Source organism: Glossina fuscipes, unplaced genomic scaffold (genome assembly GCF_014805625.2).
Source record: "Glossina fuscipes isolate IAEA_lab_2018 unplaced genomic scaffold, Yale_Gfus_2 28, whole genome shotgun sequence".
Taxonomy (NCBI): Eukaryota; Metazoa; Arthropoda; class Insecta; order Diptera; family Glossinidae; genus Glossina; species Glossina fuscipes.
The window spans coordinates 11,837,835-11,859,372 of NW_023998423.1; the positions used below are offsets into that span (position 1 = coordinate 11,837,835).

At 34.2% G+C, this 21,538-nt stretch overlaps 2 protein-coding genes across 5 annotated transcripts in view; one reads left to right on the forward strand and one right to left on the reverse strand.

The window, feature by feature from the left end:
* The window catches only part of LOC119636775, a 130,008-nt gene extending 109,425 nt beyond the window's left edge, over window positions 1-20,583 (reverse strand). For 2 of the 4 annotated variants that reach the window (XM_038032376.1, XM_038032378.1), the window contains exons 1-2: window positions 19,804-20,583; window positions 6,660-6,677 (exon numbers count right to left, since the gene is read on the reverse strand). In XM_038032376.1, the coding sequence (XP_037888304.1) occupies window positions 6,660-6,677; window positions 19,804-19,945 (160 nt within the window). In that variant the 5' untranslated portion in view covers window positions 19,946-20,583. Of the gene's footprint in view, window positions 1-6,509; window positions 6,599-6,659; window positions 6,678-19,803 lie in introns of all 4 variants that reach the window. The other 2 variants (XM_038032379.1, XM_038032377.1) reach the window with 2 other exon arrangements.
* Window positions 10,565-13,892, forward strand: LOC119636777. Its single transcript, XM_038032380.1, has one exon. The coding sequence runs from the start codon at window positions 10,961-10,963 to the stop codon at window positions 13,043-13,045; it is 2,085 nt and encodes a 694-aa protein (XP_037888308.1). The 5' UTR covers window positions 10,565-10,960; the 3' UTR covers window positions 13,046-13,892.
* Window positions 20,584-21,538: the final 955 nt, after the last annotated feature.

The window sequence follows — 21,538 nt, forward strand, 5'->3', positions numbered from 1 at the left end:
TTACTAGGATGTGTGTATAAAGAAGATGCTCGTTATGTTCCTTTTTCCATCTTCTAAATCACTTGTGATGGAGTGTGCATTAAGTTTGCGCGATTGTACGAGGTGCACGTAAGGACTTAAATCAGGCAAGCAGTTTGTACTTGTTTCCAATGGATTCAGAATCATTATCTGAATCGATTTAGGTTTATCTGTTTATTCAACTGTCTGTCTATCCGTCCTTCCGCTTATCTATCGTTCCTTCCGTCTGTCTGATTGTCTTTCTCTTTATATTTCATCGGGAAGAGAGATACTGAGAGATACTTTCAGATGAAGTTGCGCGGAATGTTTAATGGTTGGCCTTTCCTGGCTATAATGTGTTTACTTGTTTACTTCTGCTTTCACTTTTTGCTAAGAACTTTAGGCTTAACAACTTGCTTAGAGTTTTTATTTAATTCCTGGTTTGTGTGTGCGCATGTGTGTGCATGTGTGTGTGTGCGTGTGTGCGTGTTTTTCCTTGCTTTTCCTTGCTGTTTTCTATTTTCCGTTTTTGCAAAGATTTAATGAATATTAGTCCTTGTATGTGTGTGTGTGTGCGTGTGTGACTATGTGCACGTTGTGTTTTCATAGGCCTCTAGTTATTTTGATTGTTGCTTGGGTACGCATCTTTTCAACTTTATCTTGATATGCTTACTAGTCAAGGCTCTTAATGCGTTCTACCGACTATAGAATTCTGTAGCGTTGCCATAGCAATTTATCGGGCTTATTGAAATGTAAAGAACTTTGTCTTGTATGTCAAGTTAAGATACCGTCCGGTTGTAGTTAGTCATTGACGAGAACCGGCTAAGGAAGGCTTTGTATACATTTTGTGAATTTTCATAAATAATTCAAAAAAAATCGTACAAAAACAATAACAGCATAGACTCGTCGCTAACTCACAACAACCAAAAGATTAAACATATTTTATAGCATTTACAATAGTATTAGAGTATAGTTAGTTATTGTTCGGTTTGCCTTCTCCGCACACAAACACACACACACACAATTACAGCTTACGTATAGAATGGAGAATGTTCTAAGCAAAGTTGTACGATATTGTTTTGTGCAGAATTAAGCATTTGTCCAGTCACAGCTGCACACACACACACACACACACACACACACACACACACACACACACACACAGAAACACTTGTATAAACAATGGAAAACTATATTTATTTAATTTTTCTTTTTCTGGTCGAGGAAATTGTTTCATTATTTACTTAGTTTTTGTGACTTCGACTGGGTGTACATGCATGGGTTTTAACCTTGTTATCTAATTACATAGTTTTTGTTTTTGTTTTTCAAAGAAAACTTTTCAGTATATGTTAGCTTCTGCAGGGGCGCAGTGTATTGCTTCCTTGCTTGCAGTTGCGTTGACGGCATTTTGAAATGTTCTCACGTTGCTCTCTATGTTAACAATTTTATTAAAACTTTTTAGCTGAAATATAGGCACTTACACACACATATATATATATATATATATATAAATTTGAAAAATATTAACATTTAAACTATTATATAGTTTTGTACGTTGGAGTTATTTTAGTTATATGTAAATGTATATAAATTTATTCTCTTGTATACTCTTGTATGCGAGTCTCTACAACACGACCCTGAATGTATGAATGGATGTGTATGTATATGGGCAAGCGCATGTATAAGCATTAATTTATTGTAAATTTCATGTATGAAAAGTTTTATTTGATATCCTTCTGCGTTATTTTCCCTACCCCTTGAGCATGCTAACTGCATGACTTTCTGGTAAAACTCTGTACAAATTATTATTTGTTGCAATTTACAATTGTTGTTATTGTTCTTGTTACCACTAAACATTCACAAAAGTCAAATGTAAGCATTTGTTTTTTTTTTTGGTTTTTTTTTTTTTTTTGTGAAATTTCATAAAATGTTTTGCACTTCTGTCCATGTACTTACTCATCATTGCACATCGTTCAGAGGATTGGATGGCTTGGCCACCCTCTTACCAGCATTTGCATTAAAGCATTTTTAACACTGCTGCTTATTTTACAATTATGATCATATGGCAAACATATTAAAAAGTGTTAAACCTTTTGCTGATAACGTGGCTATAGCGGCAGGATCGCGATTCTTCTACGCAAACTAGATAGAAGATCATAGTCTTTAATGCTTCCATAAGCTTATATTTAAAATATTCTTTAATGGCTCAATACTTTTTACACAGATGATTACGCCAGCTTTTGTCTATACGTATATATGACAAAAAATAATGGACTCGGTGTTGAAAATTATAATTTTGGAGAGAATACAAACTTGCTTTGCGGGGAAATTCGTGTTCTTTTTTTAATAATTGTGCGGTTTTTGTTAATCTGCTGGTAATTTGTAAGTGTTACATAATAAAAATTATTAAAAATTTGCCTTTCATAAGCGAAAAGAGAGCAAAATAATTTAATTAAATTAAGGAAAATATATTCTCAGATATATGAAAATCATATCGTTTAAGTGAGATTTAAGCAAATAGACAGTTGAAAGCGGGAACAAATTATATAAGCCTTGAAGCGAATGTATTTTATATCCAAAATTAGTTTCGCTTAAGAGAATATATTGCTTACGAAGGGCGGGAACATATATTCTTCAATTTCTTTTTTTTTTTTGGAATAATTTTTTTCATACTTTTACGTACGTAAAAGAACAAAACATTGTTTATAATTTTCTTTTAAAAAATTTGGATCTGCTGTCTTTAGGATACGGTTATCAGAGACCTCTTAAAAAAACTATGTTAGCCTTAGTTAAACTGTAGATGGCTTTGGTTGAGTTCAAAAACTACTAAAACAACTATTGTGCTGAGCATATCCGGTGCTGAACGAGAAATTTAGAATTTAAAAAAAAAATTGAAACTTGAATTTTCAGCAGAGTTGCATTCGAATGGATTTAAATTCTCAGTAAAACGTTTGCCTTTTAAAATAAATTGTGATCTAAGAAAACAGACTCGTTATGTCCATCAGTAGTCGACTATATCTAAAAATTGTAGGCAAATTTATAACTTGTAGTTAAGCTAAATTAAAGTAAGCATTAAAATTTGAATCCATGAAAGATAACAGCTCACGGTTTTGTCCTGACTAACTTGGGCCTTTAGGAAAATATTCTTGACATGTTGCACTGTTAAATAAAACAAAAAAGAAAATTATATATATATATATAAAAAAAAAAAAAAAACACTGGAAGAAAATGAAATTTTATATTCTATAATATTGGGAGGGTGCGGCCAGTTTTTCCTATTCTTGTACACCTACTACGTCATCGCGCATAGCAAATACAAATTTTTATTGTTTTAGTTTATGAATAATGACGAAAAATTTTTTTTTTTTTTTTTTTTGGAGAAGTATTCTCCGTGCCCTTTGATCGATTCAATATTAATCTGCGTAAGAGAATCTGTAATTTTTTTGTAAAGTTTGAATCGATGTAATAGTTTTTGCGACCAGTAATATATTTGTCACTGACGAATCAACACACAGACCGGCGGACTGACGGACAAATCTGCCTAAATCGATTTAAAACTTGATATTGTCTAAGAATAACTATGCTTTATATGGACTCATCAGGAATTTCTCAGATGTGACAAACACTTTGAAAGATCAATATGCTCCTATCGTTTGGTAGTGGGTATAATAAAGTATGAATGCCTAGTTTTGTCTCTCAGCTTGAGCTATTGCTAAAATTTATATACATATTTTATTTGAACCATAGATCATATCATTTATCATTCGATTTCTTTATTCAGCGAATGTTTCTTTGTCCTAGCTAAAAAGCAACAACAACCAAGATTTAACCCAAATAGTTTGCAGCTCGGGACAACACCGGGATCATGTTAGCGAGGCATTCCGAATTTAAGGGTCTTTAGGGCACGTATTATAACTGATGCAAGTTTGATTTGAAAGAAAGAAAAAGAAATCACTTACGCTTAATTATTTTTGCTAGTCCATCTCGTAAGATAATTATAAATTTTGATGGCAAGCTTTTGAATGAAACAATTTGTTTTTCAAACAGTGTGATATTAATATAAAATGTTTGCATTAATTTACCGAAAAAGTACAACGAGGTTAACTAGAGAATGATGTTTTAAAAATTGCTCGGGTTATGCTCCCAGGTAGATTTAAGATTTCTGTTGCAAGGTAAACAACTTTAAAATTTTGATTTGTGTTAGAGACGCGTGTTTTTACTACAATAACTTCTTTAATGTTTTTCTTCATTAGCCGGCAATTCCAGTACCATAGCATTGCCTCTCAAATAATCCGTTTGATTTCACAGTTTCTCGTAGATTTTTTGCTAAAAAATGCCACTTTTTGTCGATCACTCAAAGTCAGCATCGCAATAGTCAATAGTTCAATAGTCGAATAATAATATTAATAATCAACCTCAAAAACTTTACTCCAATCTAAATTCTAATGTCTTGGTGTAAGCCTCGAAAGCTTTCCAATTCCTCTCAGCCTCATAAATACTCAAGAGCTATTCTGATGAACTTATTGTGTGTGTATGCTACAGTTTGGAAAGGCCTTCAAATAAGCAAATACAAGGCGTGAAGTTGTCTGTGCATTAGGAAAGTTGGAAACTAGACGGCAACTTCACAGCAAATATTCATTTAATATATGTGGTGTTTCACCTTAAATAGCATTACGAGAAATAGCATTCATCGGTTACCGGTTTGCCTTTGTATAAATTTGTGCTTATGAATTGTGCTTCAATGTGAAAAGTGGAAGAAATAACCGCCAATAAGAATAAGGGTAGGTTCGCTTTCCATGTTCCCAAATCCCGAATATATATAAAACTAAAAGCGACCTTTGACATGTAAATCGAAGCATTAATAACATTTGATGAGTCCAGTAAACAAAAAACATATGTTTGCTGTAATCAATTCCCGAAGCAAAAGAGGGGAACAACTCTCGAATAAATTGCAAGTCCCTTAGTCTAGCTAATGGTGAATCCTTGCTATTTTTAAAATGATATTTTTTAGAGCTTTGTAAAATTAAAGTTTTCCAATTTATCTCGGAAATCCATCAAAATTGTTTAACTTTTCATAGAAATTCCTTAAATCGTGCTTAAAGCATTTACTTCAACACGAATTTCAAATTTGTTTTCTTTTTGTTCTGTTCTTTGCACACGTAACGAATGTTCCTTTAGAGTTCATTTTTAGTTTTGCACATGCTATGACGTTGCTTTTTAAGGCATCCAATTACTACACGATTGCAAGCATTATCATCTTGTGATTGCATTTGAACATCTGCTAATGCGTAAAAGTTTATATAAAAAGGGTATTTGGAGCGAAGCGTCGTGCAACATGCACGAAACGTAGGCGCAACCTGCCACAGCTCGAGTTCCCATAACCGATTCGAAAACAAGCACGCTTAGCTCAATTCAAATATCTGCGTGTATATACCGATCTACAAACCAAACTCTAAGGCCGGCATACTTAGACATAATTGAAATTAAGTTTTGTACTTTTGTTAAAATGATTGAGTTTGGCTAACATTTTGATAGGGGGCACTTGACAGTTTGCATGTAGTTCCGCAAAAATGCGGCATCAAAATTATTCTGCTCAGCCTAATAACGCGCCTACAATTACCACCAAAAAGAGCTTGCAGTGTTTAAATATATGCTTAAATGATGGATAGCTAAGACTCTTTGTAGCCCTCCTAAATAGAATTTTCTTCTTTTTTTTTCTCGTTTTAATGAGTTCTTTCGTACATCTGCATTTCTTTGTCTATATATTGTCTGTCGCTTAAAAAATTCCCTCTATCTTTCTGTCTCTCTCAATTATGTATGTAAAAACTGTTAGACAAAATTGTAGATTTTTTTTCTGTTTTTTTTTTTTTTTTTTTTTTTTTTTTTTTGTGTAAGTTTGCGTTTATGTGACACGTTTTCCTTTGCGAATTATCTTAATTAAAGTTCAGCCAACTTTTGCTTTGTGCTTTTTGTCTCTACAAGAGAAGGAGAAAAAAAAAAAAGTTCACTACCAACAAATGTCGTTTGTTTTAAATAAGTGTATGGGGTTGCCTTCCACAACAAACATTGTTATGGTTTTGAAAAACAGACAACTAGACAAAGTAATATTAGTTACAGTTCACTGTATCTGCAGCAGTTGCGTTACATTTCTTTTTGTTTCTTTTTGTTTCTTGCTTATTTTGGAAACATTGGAAAGAGAAAGCCCACAATTATTTCCGTCCCCTCTTTGTTTCATTCAAATATTCGAATTAATGATTCTGTGAGTTATATCCGATATTATTGCATTCCCTTGCTCGTTGGCTAATTCCAACGGCTTATATAAAAAAACACTTGAAACTTAGTTCCCTTTGAAGCATAGTTAGTTCAGCCTATAAAACCTTAGGCAATCAACTTCTTGAAACTGGAAAATCTTAAGTAATCAAACACATAAAAAAAAAAAATAAATAAAAATTAATTCTATTAATTCCTGTAAAACCTTAAGGGGAAACCTTAGAATTTCAATTTTTATTTACCTGAAGTGATGCGTGTCCAAGATTCGCTCAAAGACGAAATTTTCTCTTTTTTTTTTTTTTAATTGTTCTTTAATCACATCCAAGAGCACCTATCGGTGTAATTATTGAGAAATGGAAAACTTGAAGAAAAGAAATTTGTGTAATAATTACCTTCCAGGAGATATTTAACTGAAAAGAAAAGCAAAGCAAACGAAAAACAAGAAAATGAAAATTAAAAATGAAAATGAAACAAAGTGTAAAATCAATAAAAATGTTCAAAATTAAATTTCGTAACGAATAGAACGAAAATTTGAAAGGTTTACAAAAACATATATCAGAGCAAGTTGATAACAATATAATCAATAAAACAAAAATAAAATTTAATTTAGTTTTTTTTTCTTTCGACAGAATACGTTAGATAAAAGGTAACCGACCTCCTAAGAATATAAAAAATAAATCAAAATTAATGAAAACAGTGTTGAAGCTGTTGCCTGAAGCATTTTTACGTTGGGTAACCATCATTTCCCGAACAATATCTTTCGAATCACTTTGATTTGTCATTTATTCAAGAAAGTTGATGTAATCTTAAAACAGGAATACGAGGTTAGATTTACGAAAAAAGTGAGACCGAGGGAAAAAAAAACGGAGAACTGATCATAACTGCGACTTAAAAAAAATATTTGCAAGTCTTTTGCACCCTGGAAGCTCGCGTCACAAACTTCTCGAACTAGCCACCAAAGAATATTGCATATGGACTCAGAATAACGTAGCTAAAGTGAATGCTATAAGCTATAGTGTCTCTGTTTCTTCCAACGCTTATTTGAAGCTTAGATTTTGCCACCATAGAAGAGTTTGCGTTATGTGATTTAACTTCCCCACCGTTGAATTTTTTTTTTTCCGAAAGCCTCCTATGAATTATTAAGGTATTATATAGCGTGCGGGAAGAAATAGACCCATGTCGCTCAAATTAAGTCCATTTAATTTTTTTATTTAATTACTATCATGAGGATATTTTCACCACAAAGAAATTCGGCTTTTTTCGCGTATAAGGGTTTCCGTTTCATGAGAATTTTTATATGCGATGGTATCCAAAAATTGACCTACGTGGTCCAAATTCGGTCCAAAGTTTTTACCATGAAATATAAGAGACTCGACCTTTTCAGCATATGAAGCTTTAGTTTCTGCAGGAACTGAATGCAGGAATAAGAGGGAATTCATAAAATTTCTCCAGCCAGTCCAAAGTTTCCACACCAATCTAGAATTCCGGGATCCTATTACTTAGTTGCCGTGTTTCACCGATAAATTTTGGAAGTTCGGATTTTTTTCTTTATATATTGACTTTTCAGAATAAGCCATTATATGATGAGTGATTAAAAAAAATTGACCAAGGTGAACCATTTTCAATAGGGTTTGTCTTTGAGCTAGTGTACGTCAGTGTGCCAAATTTCATCAAAATATCTCAAAAACTGCAACGTGCAGCTTGAACATAAAAATACTTGGACAAATTTCAGACGGACCGGTAGGCAGGCCTAGATCGATTTAGAAATTGTTTCTGAATTAATTGGTATAATAAAAGGGGGGCCCTGTTTAAGCCCTTCTGGGTGTTACATACGTCTGCACCAACTTAATTTACCCCATATTACAAGTAGTGTACGATATAACATGGAGAGGGGCAAAAATATGTCTTTAGTAAATTAAATAAAAGAATTTCAATAACGTACCGAGATGTTTTGAGAGATGGCAGGGAAAGATGAGCCCAGTGTGACTTGTACTGCTACGTTCTTGCCATTAAACGATTTATAAGCTACACACATTCTTGATCACGTTAAAATCCTAAGATGAGCGATGGTTTGCATTCGTGCGCTTACAATGCTAATGACATACACAGAATGAATGAAAGAATTTTGCGCAGAAGCTTGAAAGTAAACCGAAGAATGTACACGAAATTAGATAGCTCTTCCTAATGCTCAATCCGTTCTGCGTTCAAAATGAACGGTTAATCCAATTTGTGTGCATAACGTTAAGGTGATGGGTACCAGGAACTCAACCCAAGGCGGACCTTATCTCCTTATTTCGTACATTTGCGAATTCTTCTCTTCATCCATTCAATTATCACAATTGCAATTTAAAATTCTTACTAGCGCTGCTTGCGCTAGGGGAGCGCTACCTTAAGAGCACCTGATATATCTTTTGCTTTTTACATTCTTTTAATACAAAAAAAAAAAATTTGTTATTTTAAAAATAAATTCTTCTTCGACCATTAGTTTCAGCAAGTTAGATTGGCACACATACTTTTTGTTTTCCGTAATACATATATATATATATATAAAGAATATATATATAAAGAAAGAAACAAGAGTTTCCAGTTTTTAATAAAGTTGTCATTTATAGAACAGAATGAATTTTATTAAATATCGAAAAGTTTCTGTTTTTATTTTACTGTATAACCGGCACAAAGCAGGAGCAAAGAATAAATACGACATTTATATCAATAAATAATTCAGAAGAAGAAAGAAAGAGAAGAGAAGAAATTCCAGGAAACTTTACATTTGCTTATGTAGTTGTGCTTCTTTCTACACAATAAATGAACCAGAAATATGAAATCAGGCAATGCCACTACAACAACAACAACAACAACAATAATTGCATACACTTGCATGGGAATCATAGTAATAGGAAAGTAAGCAGAGAAAAAAGAAGAAGAAAATTTCCTTTTCTGTTGAATAATAAAAAGTAAAAAGTTTTTCCTCTGACTTTCTAATGAAATTGTTTTTCAAACTAAAGGAAAAGGTTTTATAAACTAAGTATATTTTAAAGTCTATTAAGTGCGTCTTCCAAATTAATTACTAAATAAACTTAAATTGTCAGCGCAACTTCTTTTTTGCGCTAACACATTACATTTTCGCTTCACCCGGAACATTTACTAAGCATTGCTCCGCTGGATAGTCCCAATTAATCGACAGAATGTGAGTTTACGTTTCCATTCTCTTTGTTAGATCGAAATCTATCAAAGACTCCACGAACATTTTCTCCTAATAAGCTTACGTGAGCTTCTGGTGTCGATTCACGCTGAGACTCACGAAATCCATATTAAATGCTGCTACTAAGTTATATGTCGTTGGGTCCTATGCGAAGATCATGGTAAAAACAAACATTACTTATTGAACACATAAATCTTTGGAAGATGAAGAATTGTCACTTGACCTGGGGAAAATCCAAATATTCCAATATATCCTATTAAAGAAGGTGCTCCATTCCCTCTCTAGATTACAACCTATGAACGCAACTATTATTTCAGCAACAGGTCTGGCCAAAGTTGGGCGAGCATCTAACAAACAAACAAAGTTCATAGTGAAAGTGCAGTGGAGATTAGGATCGATAATTGTTCTCATCCTGGTCTTGTTCTTTATCTATCTTTCAAGATAATCAATATTTGTATATATGGTGGTAGTGTATGTAGCAATTCAAATTGCTCGCATTAAACAAGTGCGCTACCTCTTCTACATTGTACTGCAAACGTGCACTAAATTTGTTAGAATGACCTGAGATAATGCCATTGCTTTTCTCTACGCTTGGTTTACAATAGTTTTGTAAATGAATGTAAGCTTCTCTGTCCGTCCGACCGGTCAACGTAGGTCCGCATATTTTCGTTTTTAGTCTATGAGTTAGTGGCTAGAGAGAGACAGATGATGGCCGCATCCTGAGTGTTCCAATGGGTAAGTGTTACGCCTTCAATAACCGAGCTTATAACGTTTTGAGAATTGAACACTAGTATCCCGACCTAATAATCGTGTGCCTTAAGTAAAAACGTGCCTGTGAACTGAGTGAGTTTACGAGATATTTAAAAGAACTGATGTCAACTCTGCTGAATATGGATTGCATTGGATTATGTTTACGAACGCCCTTCCTATAAAGTGTTGCTCGTTATAGGAAAAATGTCCGTCATTTTTACTACTTCTTAACATTAACTTTTATAAGCGCTTTCCATCCCATCCTAACGGTCTTGCAAAAAACATACGTTTATCAAGACAGTTAGGTTGTTTCTTTTATTCATAATAAAAATTAATATGAAATAGCGATCTGACAAATACATTAATTAGGGTGAGCCTGGACATTGATATAGATTTATTTCGGGGTCCTCTCAACGTACCACATGCGAGGTCTCGTTTAAAGTAATCAAATATAATTTCTGTTATTATATAAAGGACATAGGCGAAGATTGGATTTGAGGCAAGCAATTGTGGCGTAGTTGTAGTCAAACTTGTCTTGTTTTAACTTGTTCTATTTATTAAGAATGCTATTGAACCGAAGGCTCCACGCTGCGAGTGATTGATTTTCCAGTAAAATTGATAATAGTGTCAAATAGTGTTGTTTTCAGTTTTTCGTCAATAAATTTTTATTTCAATTTGATATAAAAATCAAATTTTTCATAATAATTTTCTTAAAGACTTTTTTCACTAAATTCATTTACGATGGCGCAAAATTTTCTGTACATGTTCGAAGTCGTGGTCGACGATCTTTTGGTAACGCGGCCAAATTATTGCGCGCCTGAAGAGTACCCCACATGCTGTGAAATTTCATTTAGGAATAGCGTTTTCTTATCAATATGCGATCGTGAACTTGGCCAATGCGTGGATCCGACTGGTCCAAAATGTGGCAAATGCTGTTTGTTCTCATTGGATGCACCTGTTAGTGACACGGACAAATTGCTTGTGCATGTATACAAGAAGAAATCGCACAAGTGCAAATTTTTAATAGGTTGCACAGACATGCCAATCAAGGGACTATTCGACACAGTTATGGAGAATTTCAACGTCGAGAATCCTAACTGGGAGGAAACGACCAAGAAACACATATCCAATATACTGAACCTGCCAGAGCAAAAATCATCTCAAATGGTTAACGATTGTGAGGATGATGCAATGGGACGACGTGAACAGTTGTGTCCAACGTCAGAGATGACCAAACGTTTGTTGCCCATTTTCAATTTGAAAGGGGCTCAGACGGGCAATATTGTTTTGATTATACGACTGGTGGCCAATGGTCCAGCTATTGTGTCTTATTTTCCATTTGCGCGAATATGTCAGGCAGGCTGCGGAGCAAAACCACCTATTTGTGGTCCAAAAGAACGCACCAAATCATGCCCAGATAATGACAAAGACAAATGTACCGGAGTTGATGACATTTTGCCGCAATTAGGTAGATGCTGTGGCGGAGATGATAGCGCTTTTGGTGCTACCGGCACGTCGAATGTAGGCGCTACAAGCAGTGCTAGAGAAGTTAGTAGTAGAGAAGGTAGCGATAAGCGCGACGACACCAGCAACGCCGCTCCAACTTACGGCAATAAGGCCGCTTGTGGCGGTCGCAAAGTTTATCGAAACTTTAAAGATCCCGACAATAGTTGTATACCAATGGAGGATCCCTGCAAAAAACAGGAAAAGAAATTGCGATGCTTGCGTTATTTTGCTTGTAACGCTGACAAAGGTTGTCCATGCGAGGACGTAGAAGATGATTGCGAACGAGGCAAACAAAAGCACCAGGCCTGCAAGTCACTTAAATGCGGCTGTCCACAGTCTATCAAGGACAGCTGTGACAGCAGTAAAGAGAAAGAGGTCAGCAAATCTCAGCCTTGTTCTTGCGATAAATGCACGGGTGAATGCGAAGCCGCTTCTGGAGATGAGCTTTTTGATCCCTGCAAAGTGCCTGACACTTCCCGGCGCGAACCATGCTTTATGGAACCGACTAAACCATTTCCGGGTCCCAATGATTATGAAGAATTCGAAGCCTGTCTAAATGGCAGTGGTCTATTAATACGCGTACTTAAAGATACGCATCAAGTCGAGAATATATGCGATGGCACTGAAAATTTCGACAATGCGGAAAGTGGAAGTGATTATGACGGTAATCAAGATGGCAGCCAAAACTCTCAATGCAATTTGAATGAACTATTGCAGCGCAGTGACTTTGCTCGTAATCAAATTAAACGCCGCACTGGCGGCCACATTGTCAATCATCCAAAATTACCGAAAATTCGCGCCAATATTAAATATGCGGGTAATGATTACTGCTGCCCGGATAGTTTTCATGTACCATTTTCAAGATTCAAAGAGTTTTGCAATAACCAAGAAAGTAAAGTTGACGCTTATCGCCGCCGTAAGTCCGGTGATCGTCGCGTCCGAGCACCGCTGCATCCTGATAACAATCGAAGTTGTTGTGTTCAAGTCAACCGTGAAGATATAAAAAATGCGATCCAGGGCGTTAATGTTGATACGAGAAAGAAAGGTATTGAGGTTTGCTACAGAACGTGCGAGGAAACAGATAGTGACGTATTTGTAGTGAAATTGGGCAATAAACGCAAGAGCCAAAGTAAAAGAAATAATATCGAAATTGAATTGAAGACACCAAAGCAACCATTGGTGCTGCCAAAGCAACGACTGACAACTGAAACCCAGATAAACGAGGCTGAATTGGACGCCGCACTTGCTGATGTCTGCAAAGCCAAAGGCAAAGGCAAAGGAAAGGGTAAAGGAAAGGGTAAAAACAAGAAAAAGAAGTAGACACGAAGTTCTACAAAAAACGATAAACAACGAGCCCCGCTTCTCAATTGAGGAAAATGTGATTCTTTTGTGCAGTCACTATAGAACAAAGTTCAGACATCTATTTATATAATGTAAAATTTTGTGCGTTTTTTTTTTGTTTTTGCTTTTTTTTTAATGCAATAATATCTATATGTATCTAAGAGTACACGAGACTTGGTGTACACTCAAAAACAAATCATATTTCTCTCATTCTCATTAATTTATCAATTGGAAAAAATCAAAAAACTAGATACAAACAAAACAACAACAAAATCCTCTCTCGTCCCGCTTTACTAATCTGTACTGAAATTTACTAAACAGTGCGTAGTTTTGCGTGTAGTGCGTTTGTGTTTACAAATTGGAACAAGGGGAAATTTCATTGTTTTGTGACGGACAAAAAAAAAACCAAATAATGTAATAAATAAAAAAATTAATGAACTTTCAAAACAAATTTTTTCTTCTATCGCGAAATAAATATTGGAGAAAAGGTCAAATGTTAAATGCTAGCAAATAAAAGGAAATGTAATTAAAGCGAAAAATAGCCAGCGACTGCATTTGAGATGAAAATTAGCGAGTAAAAGTAGGAAAAAAAGAAAACAAGAAATCACTGGATGCCTTTTCATTGGCATGAGAAGATTTTGCAAAAGTTGTCCGCAAGACTTTCAATTCATATGGGTGGAGTTTGCCGGCCGAAGGATGGGGGGTACATTCATTCTGTCGAAATGCTTCCAACGCCCAGGAGGAAGCTGACACAAAGGCCCCGCAAAGCGTATGTATTCAAGATTAGCGTCAAATTCTGAATCGATTTAAACGTACCCGTCTGTCCGTCTGCCCCTCTGCATAACATGACTGTTGCAAGCGTTTTGACGATGCCGCAGTACCTGTAAAAAATGGAAAGATCGAGCACGTTTACACTATTTTATAATATGCCATAATTTCATTTTTTTCCAGAACTTTTACATAACGCAAGCTTCGCAAGCAAGCTTCAACAACCTCATAAGGTATACAAACTTTTGACCAGTCCCGAATTTGAAACACATCGAAGCATATCCGTCCGTTCATCTTCCCATCTGTCCATCTACACAACTGTGTAGCAGTTATGGTAATCATTCTACCGTTCAGAAGAATGAAAATATCACCTACAATCTTGCAAGAGCGACCGGCGACAGGCTTATGTAGCAAACCACATGAACTCTTGTGTTTTCGGAGTTGCTTGCTTGTTACACATAAAGTACAACAAGTACACCATTCCCACGTATATTCTGAAAAGAGGATAAAATCTAGCACGCCCACCAAATATTATAGGGTGTGAAAATTTCAGTTCGCTTCCGTTTTTTTTCTTTTTTTTTGAGATCACGGTGATGGGTATAAACAATTCGGTCACGATCGTGATAAAATTCACTTTGCAAAGTAAAGTAAATTTGTGGTCGCGCCATTTACATATATATGTCTCCTTCTGTGAATTTGCCAAAAAAAAAAAAAACAAAAATATGTCTCAGCATAAAATACTTTTTTGGAAAATCGTTTCATAAAAATATTTACGTTTTTCTTAGGGCTACATTCTTCAAAAGACTTCTATTGGCCTTGCGAACTTTCATTTACGCCGCAGTATAAGCAAAATTTTTTTTGATTGTTTTCGAAAGTCCGAAACTTTTCTAATAAACATTTCCTTTCCGTTGTTATATTTATCAAATTTTTTTTTTCAAATTCATTTTTGTACGCAAAAAGCTCCTTCAAAAAAAAAAAAGAGAATCTTTTTATATTTTGTTAATAATATTTCTGACAAGTGCGTGCCGTAACATATGTTTCCCTATGACCTTGATTTCGGTTAAATATACAAAAGAACTTTTGGGTGAAGAGCAAACATAACACAACATGCTGTGGTATGGCTCTTACGGAAAGTTCAGCAAGAACTAATAAAAAAAAATTGTTATAAAAGAAATATGTTTTTTTTTTTTTTTTTTTTTTCTTTTTAGTGAATTACTTTTTCAAAGTATTTTTTTTTTTTTTGCCACGAACATAGAAACGGTAAAGTTTTTTTGATTGAATTTCAAATTTAATTTAATTTATTTGCTTGAAATTTTGTATATGTAAACATATTTGCATAACATGACGTTTGTATTGAATTTTACAAAATTTCAAATTCATCCTTTTAAATAAGATTAAAAATAAATTATAATTTATATAAAGGTTTTAAGACCTTCATATTTACATATAGCAAACATGTATCTTTGTCCGACAACAACAATTTTAGTACTTAATTTATTTATTATTTATTTAATTATGTCGTCACAAAAGTTCTATGAACTTTGCTGGACATGTAGAACAAAGGAAACTATGCCTGGTTTTCCTTGTCGAAGGTTTTGTTTTTTTTTTAATTTTATTTAAATGCATCTTTTATATCGATATTTATCCTAAGAGATGCAAAAAAGCTGATGCTTTGAATATTTTGTGCATATGTTGTTACGAACTCAAGGCCAAACAAAAATTCAGGAAATTCAAAGGCGAGAAATGTTTCAAAAAACGTTCTATTTCTAATCGGATCACGATTTGTCGTTAAGTCACATTTGATATTGATGCACAGAACTTGTATGAATATATCAATGAATTTAAACTATGAACAATTATTCGCATGATTCCCATACGTTAGTGAGAGTCACTTCGTTATCGAAATATACAACAATGATATAAGGGTTAATATTATGTCTGTGTAGTCGTTAAGTCTTGAGTGGAATTGATTCAAGTTTAAGTTGATCACCAGTAGTCAGCCAGTAGCGGGTGACGAGCCTAAATCGGCCTTTAAAACAAACGGTTTCCATAGTTCATTCGCTTCTTTGAGAAGTAGTTTTTCTGTTTTGCACGTTTGCAACACATTTTATCCGACATTCATATTAACTGTTTACGGTTACTTCAAGAAAAGTCTGTCCCAGTCCTTGCTATTGCTGAGAGATCGATTAATATATACTGACCAATATCAATATATTAGTCAGTAAATTCATCATTGTTTTAAACTCGAGGACACTGGCATAATAAATTCCTGCTTGGCGTTTCTTCTAGTCCTCATTACTATATGGCTTGTCATATCCTGCCTGCCGAAATATTAATATAGAATTTTAAGATTGTTAAAGAATGCTCTAGAAGTCTAAGGAATTGATACTGAGAAAGACCAGCTAGCCGAAGAAAATTACATCACCGTGTGAAATTAACGATGCTCTTCTCTCATAATCAAATGTAATCATATTAATTATATGTACAATTGTTTGTAATTGAAGGAAATGTATTTCTGTAGTCAATCTTTGTTCAAATGAAATGACCAGCAACTTTTTTAATAACAATACGTATGTTGGCTTCAAAGGTGATAGCAATAGCACAGCTACTATCGTTTATTTCAATCAAAGTACTAACCTTTTGTATGCAATTTGTACCCAAATACGTCAGAGGTCCGCTAAGGAACAAATAATTTTGATTACTTTGTTATAAGCGCTTTCACTTTGCTTTTCATTTTCGAAGCTTCGAATTTGTACTGAACCGTCTGCTCGTAGATAGTCGGCAGAAAACACAAAAAACAAAAATAAAAAGGGGTTGGAAGACCAAAAAGTGAGGCTGCGTGAAATAGCTAACACCTTAAAGATATCAGAAGACAAAGTGTTCACTACTTTGCATGTACATTTTCCCAAGAGAAAGCTCTCCGTTCGTAGTGGGTGCCGCTTGTGCTCACTTGTGACTGCTGTTTAGACGAAATGGAATGGAATTTTTCATACACGTTCTATATGACAATGGATGAGACATGTAATCGTCACTAACGCCAGAGTCAAACGACAGTCGGTGGAATTTAGTTTGAAATCTTGCGAATTTTTTAAATATGTTTGCTAAACTACACAGCCTAGAAACTCTGCGTGGAACGAAAGGTTTTTCGATTCGCGTCGCAATTACTTTATGTACGCTAATTGCAGAGAACATCCTAATAGCCAGCGGATAACAGCCGTGGATGCAAATTAACGACAGCGATGCTTGGCATATGTGTTTTTTAAAAGAGTTTTTAAATCTTTCTTTTGTTTTTGGAAAATATACTAGCATCTCCTATAGATTGGTTGGTTCTTACAAGTACTTGAGAATTTTACAAGCGAATGACGCAGTGCAGCGTTATCAGTCAGTGATGCTTACAGTAAACATTAAGGTGAATCTTAATTTGTTGTAATCTTATATGAACATTAAAACAGTTAAACAGTAAATATAGTCTTATATAGAATTAGGGTCGAATTCAGCGCTCAGAAGTCGCTATCTAAAGTAGACAAGACCTATGTAAAACATATATGGCGAGAATTTATTTCGTTGCCTGTGAAGAACCTTAGGTCAATGATAGAAAATTTCTTTATTCTTTTGTGTTTTCCGTGCAGCACGTGCTCGTGCATTATTCTCATTTATCTATGTTAATAAAACTTGCTCTTTTTTTTTTGTATTCGTTGGATTGATATTATAGTTAGAACCATTTCTAGCGTATCATATTCTAGTCATCCTAGATGCCTGAGTTTATAAAGTTCGCCTTCCATTGATGCCCTGTCAAAAGTGCATCATGTTCATCCGAGCGTGCGGAAGACGATTTAGGTAGATTAGGCTGAGTTTAAGTGGCCTAAGCCAATAAGCTTTATTCGTCTACTTAGATAAATTATTAAGTTTCCTTTGCAGCGTTTATCGGTTTGGGTAAAAAACTAAAGAAGGAGATATGATTGTCTGCTTACTATACCAATTTACTACGCTTGGTTGTCTCGGCTTTGTCGTCAGTACATATACAAATTCATTCAATTCTTCTTGCAATCTTAGCGTACGTTTAGTTCGGAAACCTAATCAAGCAATTGTTTAACTTCAAATTTCATGGACAACTCATAGGCATATAATATACTGGTATCGTTTTACAATAAGCTAATGGTAGCGTCCAATTACGAACACAGACGATGACTTCCCGGCCAGCTTTTGGTGCAACTTCAGTAAGATTCTGAGGAAAACCACCATCGCCATCATCCACCTCAGCTGTAAGCACAATGCAAATGAAACCATTGTCGTCAAGGCTAACACTGGTTCCACAGGGAAGACAATCAAATTGCATTTTACATATCTAATCGCGGTGTCTCTCATATTCATTTTAGCATTAATCCATTTTTAGGCAGTTGATATATCTTCATTTGAAGAACGCACAAAATAATTTTACTTTTCCTTGGCTAGAAGTATTACATTTGGAACGATCAACCCTTTGGACATTGTAAAATCAGCTTCAGAATCGAATATCAATTCTATATATTACTTTATTAATTTTACTAAGCTCATTATCTGATGTGCATTTATTTAAATTAGAGCCGATATCCGATAGTGTTGCTTGTGCTCAATGTATTTTTTTTAAGTCTAAGAATTTATCTCATTAGTCTAAAATTATAATAATAATAATAATTTTACCAAATTGGCTTTGTTTCCTTCATGATAAATAAGCATAAAACCTCAGAGGTGAAAAAAAGTTAATTTAATTGCCTGTAACTATGTGTGTGCATGGCCGATTTTTTTCCCCATTTTTCCACGTAAAGAGTAGAGTGTTTCGCAAAGTAGAGATTGAAGAGGTACAGTTTTGCGACCGGGCGAGTGCCAATAACACATACCACACAAACACACAAACACACAGACGCACAAACATGGCTAAATCAACTCAGAATTTTACGCTGATCAAGAATATATATATAGTTGATAGGATCTGTGAAACTTGTTTTTTGCATGTTACACACGTTATAGAGAAAAATAAAATGTGTAAATACCCCCAGCTTATAGTGGTGGGTATAAAAACATTTGTGCACACACTACGCAGGCATTGTTATATTAAACATTTTCAGTAACTAATGTTTCCAGTTATAACGTTATAAGTGACAGTGCGTTTGTTGTATTGGTTTCGAACGTTTGGATGGCCTCGACGCCAACATAACTCTTTGCTTCCATCGGCAAATACACTTTCGCGAGTTGAATTGCGATTGTCATGCACCTTTGACAGAGCATTAGGGAAGAATGTAAATTTCCAGTTGAGGCAATCGTCAAAAGATGGCGCTACTAGAATGTGTTTTACTCAGAAAGATCTATTTGCTGTAGACAAGTTCACTCGGAACGCATTTATACGCGTATGTGAGTATTTATCGCTTATCGCTAACGTGTCTAAGGAACACCGGTATTAGCTTAGAATTCGTTGAAAGGCATTTTATTGGCAAACTCTTATTTTAGATTTATTCATTGCCGGAGCGTAAGAGCGAATCTTATTTGATAAATGAAATTTATGTAAGTGCCTGGGTGCGCTTTTATTCCATTCCTCTTAATTACAAATTCATACGTACCAATGCACCTTGAAAGCTCTCTTAATGACTTCAAATGTAATATTTATTTGAATTAATAGAACCATAAAGAATCTCTAAAAGCATAGCTAATAGAATTTCATATAATGTATACGCTGTGTATGCTGGCCAAAGCGTGTGCTTATATAGCTATATACATTTATATAATAACAAATTACTATGAAAAGTCATATCGGACGTGCATATGCGGATATTTTTTTATTCTTCTACTTCTTCCTTTTCATTTTTTTTTTTTTTTTTGTTATAAAACTTATGCATAAGGATATACGGTTACTGCAGTCACTTGATTATATATATATATATATATATATTATGTGTTTTTGTTCGTTGTCTATGCTATGTAGAAGAACAACTTACCGTTTTCCTCTTCTATGTTACGTGTCATAGCCGTGGGTGTAACACGAGCACGTGTCGATGTTGTATGTGTTATAAAATATATCATGAAAAATAAAAAAGTCCATATTATAGTTGAAGACAATTGCGGGCAAGTTAAATCCATAGTGTTGTTGTTTCAACTGTATAGCGGCAGTATAAGCAGCGGCAATATGTTAAAATTGTAAATTACGTAGCAGACGTATAATGTACACAATGAACGAGGAGCGCATATGTGTGCATAATTGTGTAATTTTAGTTGGTTAAGTTTCCCACAGGGCAGCAGCAGCAGCAGTAGTAGTACTAGTTAGTTGTTGTTTTTATTATTTTTATTATTATTATTGCGGTTCGAAGGGCAGGCAGGAGCAACAGTTTTAGGTATTTAATAGAATAACAGGAAAAATAGTTTATTTTATCGGGCGTGGGTCTTGATGGAGTTGTGTATGCAAATGTATTTAACAAAAGCCAGGATGTTAATTATAATTTGTTGTGTTTTATTACTTTTTATTGCAGACATGCATTCTCACTGGGACACTTGGACGCAAGCACACACACACACACACGCACACAATATACACAGCCACATACACACACGTTCGTGCTCATCATACATATAAATATGCATAAGCGCAAGAATGCAAAAATACTAGGAACCGTCCGTATGTATGCTTTGTTAAACTACACGTGCTTCCAATTTTTGTTTTTTTTTTTTTCGCCCTCCTTTTTTTATGCTTTTCCTCGTTTCTTTTTATTTTCCTTTTTTTGCAAATTCTTGGTTTTTTATTTGTTTGGTTTTTTTTTTTTTTACTTCACAACAACAAGAAGAAGTCGCTGCTGCATAAGCGCACCGGTTAAACTCATTTTCGCTGTTTTCTCGTTTATTTGGAATTGTTGAACTCGTGTAATGCTTCCTCACGCAGTTGAAGGCGATTTAAGTTTATTTGCCTTTATGATTGCGGGCAACGTTTATCATAACCTCAATGATTGCTTATTTGTGTGTGAAAGTGTTTGCGTAGCCGATTTGATTTCAGGGAAATTTTATTACCTTCTTATTATTATTATTGTTGTTGTTGTTTCTATTACAATTATTATTATTATTATTATTAATGCAAGTTTATACGCTTGATTTAATTTGCCAGCAAATCATGCTTTCATTATTGCAATTTTTTTCTCTTATGCTCTTTTGCTTGCTAAAAAAAAAATTGAAAAATAATTATTTCACGTACGTAAAATTTTTATTTTTTTATTTTATTTTCTTTGTTTTTTCTTTTTTTGCTTTGTTTTATTAGCGCTTAATTGTTGACCATAAATATACATTTCTATTATTATTTCGTTTTTTTTTTTTCTTTTTTTATTTCGGAATATTTATCTCGTTTATTATTTATTTTTATTATTAATTTCGGTTAAAATAATGTTCTGTTATTTAATTACATTTAATTATTTACTTTTTTGGTTTACATTAGATAGAGCTTTTAGTGCCTAGAAACGAACTTTGAAAAACTTTTTAGTACGAGCATTTTTTTATTTAATATTATATGATACATAAAACATAACAATGAAATCATTTGTAATAACTATTTTCATGGTTTTTACCCTAAGACTCGGGTCTCGATACCTGCATAAATGTGTTGCGTTTTCAGTAAAAGCATGGGGTTTAAAGTAAGCAAATCGATAAGCATTTGTGTTATTAGAAAATTCGTATAATCCTGTTGTGTAGATT